This window comes from Charadrius vociferus, unplaced genomic scaffold (genome assembly GCF_000708025.1).
Source record: "Charadrius vociferus isolate BGI_N301 unplaced genomic scaffold, ASM70802v2 scaffold118, whole genome shotgun sequence".
Lineage (NCBI taxonomy): Eukaryota > Metazoa > Chordata > Aves > Charadriiformes > Charadriidae > Charadrius > Charadrius vociferus.
In genome coordinates, this window is record NW_009649846.1 from 1,843,624 (window position 1) to 1,847,902 (window position 4,279).

At 41.1% G+C, this 4,279-nt stretch overlaps 1 protein-coding gene across 3 annotated transcripts in view; it reads right to left on the reverse strand.

The window, feature by feature from the left end:
- The window catches only part of GRIA4 (glutamate receptor, ionotropic, AMPA 4), a 240,600-nt gene extending 236,468 nt beyond the window's left edge, over positions 1-4,132 (reverse strand). For all 3 annotated transcript variants that reach the window (XM_009890916.1, XM_009890917.1, XM_009890918.1), the window contains exons 1-2: positions 3,966-4,132; positions 2,651-2,809 (exon numbers count right to left, since the gene is read on the reverse strand). In XM_009890916.1, the coding sequence (XP_009889218.1) occupies positions 2,651-2,809; positions 3,966-4,053 (247 nt within the window). In that variant the 5' untranslated portion in view covers positions 4,054-4,132. The remainder of the gene's footprint in view (positions 1-2,650; positions 2,810-3,965) is intronic.
- Positions 4,133-4,279: the final 147 nt, after the last annotated feature.

A 4,279-nucleotide genomic window follows, 5' to 3' on the forward strand; every position in this document is an offset into this window, starting at 1 on the left:
ATTCAGAGCTGATGGTGGGGGTTCTTTAATTAGGTTAGAAAATCTCACACATCTGCGCTTTAGAAGCCTCTGTGAAGCCAGCAAATTCAATCACATGGAAGCCGGTGTCCTCCAGCTATCAGACAATTGATTTTTGCAGGATTCTGCTCATATTTAGCTTAAGGGACACGCTATATGTTCATTCAGTTGTCAGTCAGTTTGCCTATGTTCCATTAGGACATTTGTTGTTTAAAAAATATTCTTCAGTATTAAAATGTTTAAAAGAGGCAGAAGCAGGGGGATTATTGGCACAAGGCTGCAAAATGTGAAATAAATACAAACTTGGACTAATGCAAAAATACATGTTGGTTTACGTGGGAAGTACAGACCTAAATTAGGCCTGAAGGATTACACCTATTTAATACAGACATGTACAGAATTATATGAGCATGCACACACATAAACATGTACATTTACCTCCCCCCTTTTCTCTGTCTCCCCCCATACTGTAAAGATTCACCATCTCCAAGTCATTAAACTCTCTGGAACTGAAACTGGGTTCAGTCAAAAAAAACAAACAAACAAACAAAAATCAACATCAGGTTATGAATCGCTATTGCTATAAATGACAGCAAACGTAAGGGGATGGGTTTTCCTCAGTTAAAACAATGGAAGGTAAACAGAACCTAAGGTGGCTGGAACGAGAGAGAAGAATCTGCTGCGAATAGTCTAAATGAGGAAAGTTTGGGGCAAACCCTTTTTTGAATCTGTGGTGTTAGTCTCACACAGAGAAGTGGCTCAATTTTAGACAATTTAAAATTTATGCAAATCAGAATTAATTCACTAACTTTCAAACGGAAATACTGTGCAATACCCTTAATCCAAAAAAGTAACAACAGCCTCAGAAATTATGTGGTAGAACTGGATGCGTAGGCAGAATCTAAAATAATTGACTTCACCTAAAATTACTGATTTCAATATACAAAAATTTTAATGCCCTCCTCTTTCACTAAAAATGAAAGTTTAAAAAAGCCACTGTGTCATTTGTCTTCATGGAATATATAATCAGTGCCTGCAAAAGTTGACATGCATTGTCATATTTTCTCAATGAACTACACCTGCATGGATCCGATTCCTTCCAGTTTCAAAGCACCTTTTGAAATGTTTTCTCCTTATGGAATTTGATATTGATTTTCACGCTAAACACAACTAATACATTGCTTAATATAGAATTCACACTTAATGGGACATCAATCTTCCCTGCATAAAATGAATGGAGCCATTTTGGCAGCTCAGAACCTTTTCCTGTTAAATAAGGTGGCAAGGTCATCTGAAACTTGGAGTACCAAAGAGTCATAAAAATAAATTTAGCAATCATTCAATCAATTATACATGAGAACTGCACAGTACATTGTATGTTTTCATATTAAAAAGTGCCACAGCGATAGCTGTGAGAAAGCGGAGAGAAACATAGTACGTATTTTAAAGGCACGATGAACACTGAGACCTTCTTCAGTATGTTTCTATTTTAAACTCGTTCAGCAACATTTCTCAGGGCATCTACTTCCAGAGGCAATTCACTCTTGAATGAAGAGGAGGGATTCAAAAACTTAAAGGCCACAGAGGAATACCTATAGAGTCCTGAAATATGAACATCAAAGTAGTAATGCTACTACAGTCTTCAGCTTTGCCACACTATATCCCACTGTCTTACATAATGACATGAATGCCTTTTTATAAGCGAGACATACATGAAGATAAATAGAAATAATGCTTTGCCACTCTCAGAGATTAAGCAGTATCCAGCACGTGTTTTAACCACTGCTAAAGACCCTGAGGTGATTTAAATGTAGGAAGTTCAGCTAATTATACTTTCCTTTAAAAAAAAAAAAAAAAAGTCAATTTTACCTCATTTGGTAAGGGCGTTTCTTTTTCTGTTTTCCTCCCGTGGTATATGTGCATCTGTGTGTGTGCGGGGGTGTGTGTGTACAAAATATATAGTAGGAAGAGAATATTTGTTCCAGTTGAGGTGGTCTGTGAAATCAAGTAGATCAGATACTAACTTGATTTGGCACCAATGTATGGATGCATAGAGACATATCCACAGGATGTATGCATTACGAGATGATAAGAGACATTTACAACCTAGAATATAAGAGCAGGGCTGCCTCAAGTGACATCACCAGATCAACTGCAGCGTCAACCAACTCAGATATATTATCCTGCACACCACTGCTTCCTTCTCTCCTTTCCAGCCATGAGAAAAGCATTTGTGAGCACAAACATTATCGTGTATTTTCAAACACTTGCAAGACCCGCCATACCCAAAAGCGAACAAGAGTAACTGTGGGGTTTATGGACTGATCGAGACGTTCGTAATTTTTCTTTACAACAACAAAATTCATCTCCATAGAAACCGAGAAGCAAGAAACTATAGTAATAACACTAAAGTAAATGTCACATCAGGTTAGTCAGCAGAAGGCAGGCGAGGGGGTTTTGCTCCAGTTAGAAACTAACAAGGATTGCTGCCCCTTTTGCTCTTCTGCAAAGGGTATCTATACTGAAGACAGACTTACTGATGTGTTTGCAATGCAAGGTAATGATGTGGTTTCCTGTTATTTCCACTGCAATTTACCCGTAAGGTGGTCAGATCAATGGCACGTTTACTTACAGGCATTTGTTACAGCGAAGCTGTTAGCTGTTTCAATGTTGTCTACATGAGGAACCAAATTAAAAGGTGCTTCGGATGCATTGGGGCTGGTGTTATGAAGAAAAATTGCTAATCGAAAAGCAGTATATTCCTGATCTGTGTTCCTGATGAAGAGACCACCTACAAAAAACAGAAAAAAAAAGGCAAAAAACAAAGGAAGCAGGGTGAATTATTTGCAAGCTACTTCCTATCTTGTAACACCAAGCAACTGTCTCTCCCAAAGCTGCACAGTAAAGCAGGTCCTGAGCCTTTAATGGATAAGGAACTAATCATATTCGTAATCACAACCACTGCCTTTAAATCACTGTTCTCAATCGATTTTAACCTCCCTGATGCATTCATGCTTCTTTTCTGACTTCTCAGTTTCCAGCCCTTCATACATAGATACCCAGATTTGTCATGATTACAGTGACCTTTGAAAGTGTTTAGCCTCCATCACCCTGATACCGAACACACTGGTAAATCAGCTACTCAACAGCCTCTTACATTAAGTGGCAGGCTGATTAAGGGGAACGATGCTTTCTGGATTAAAAAAAAAAAAAAAAAAAAAAAAGAATACCAACTCAGTGTAGCATAATCTGCACTGAACAGGAAAATAATGAACTTTTCTCCTCCACAGCCATGTGCAGGCAGGGAGCAGCTCAGCCTTATTAGCAGCATCTTTACAAGTCCACGAGAAATGATGCAGTGATGGAGCTGAGCTGGAAAGAATTCAGATAGCTGCGTCCCATCCGAAACACGTCCGAAACGAGGGAAGCAGGAGGCAATGGGAAAGGGGTAAGGAAGGGGCACAGGACTACATGGAGACACCTACAAAATCCTAAACTTTCGAACTATGAGAAGGGAAAGACGGGCAGCGTTGCCTTTTACCCCCCACCCCTTGCCGGCTACCGCAACCTCCGGTGCACGTAAACTCGCCATCCCTCCGGGAGCCAGGCGAAAGCGGGGGATGCCGGAGGGGGCTCAAGTAGCCCAGGGGCATCAGCCCCGAGCCCCCTCCTCCCCTACCGATTCTCCACGGCCCGGGGCTGGAACGACTTCTGCAAAAAGGCAAGCATCCTCCCTGCCGCACGCGAACGCACACGCATATGTATGTATATACACACACACACGGAGGCATACATACACAAATACACGCGGATTTTCCGTGAAGGCAGGGAAATGGGATGAGCGGTGGAGGAGAAATCCGCAAACTGCCTTCAGAGCCTCCTTCCCAACTCACTTTGGGAAGGATTGAACCCCTGGACACACGCACACAGCCCAATGCAGCGCTTACCTATTTGCACACTGCTAGGAAAAGCTCCCATTGCTAGTCCCCAAAAGCCAGAAAACAACAAGACAAGCTGTCTGCAAATTATCCTCATCTTCTCTTTTGCCTCTCTGTCTCGCCTTCTCCCGCTCGCTCGCTAGATGCTGCTCAGAGAGGCATTGAGGACGAGGTGGCTACAAACAAAATCAAGAATTAAAAAAAAAAAGAGGGAAAGGGGAGAAAAAGAGAGGTTTCCTCCTTTCTTTTTCTTGCTTTTTTTTTTTTTTGGTGGGTTTGGGTTTTTTTTGTTTTGTTTTATTTGTTTGCTATTCTCTGCCGCT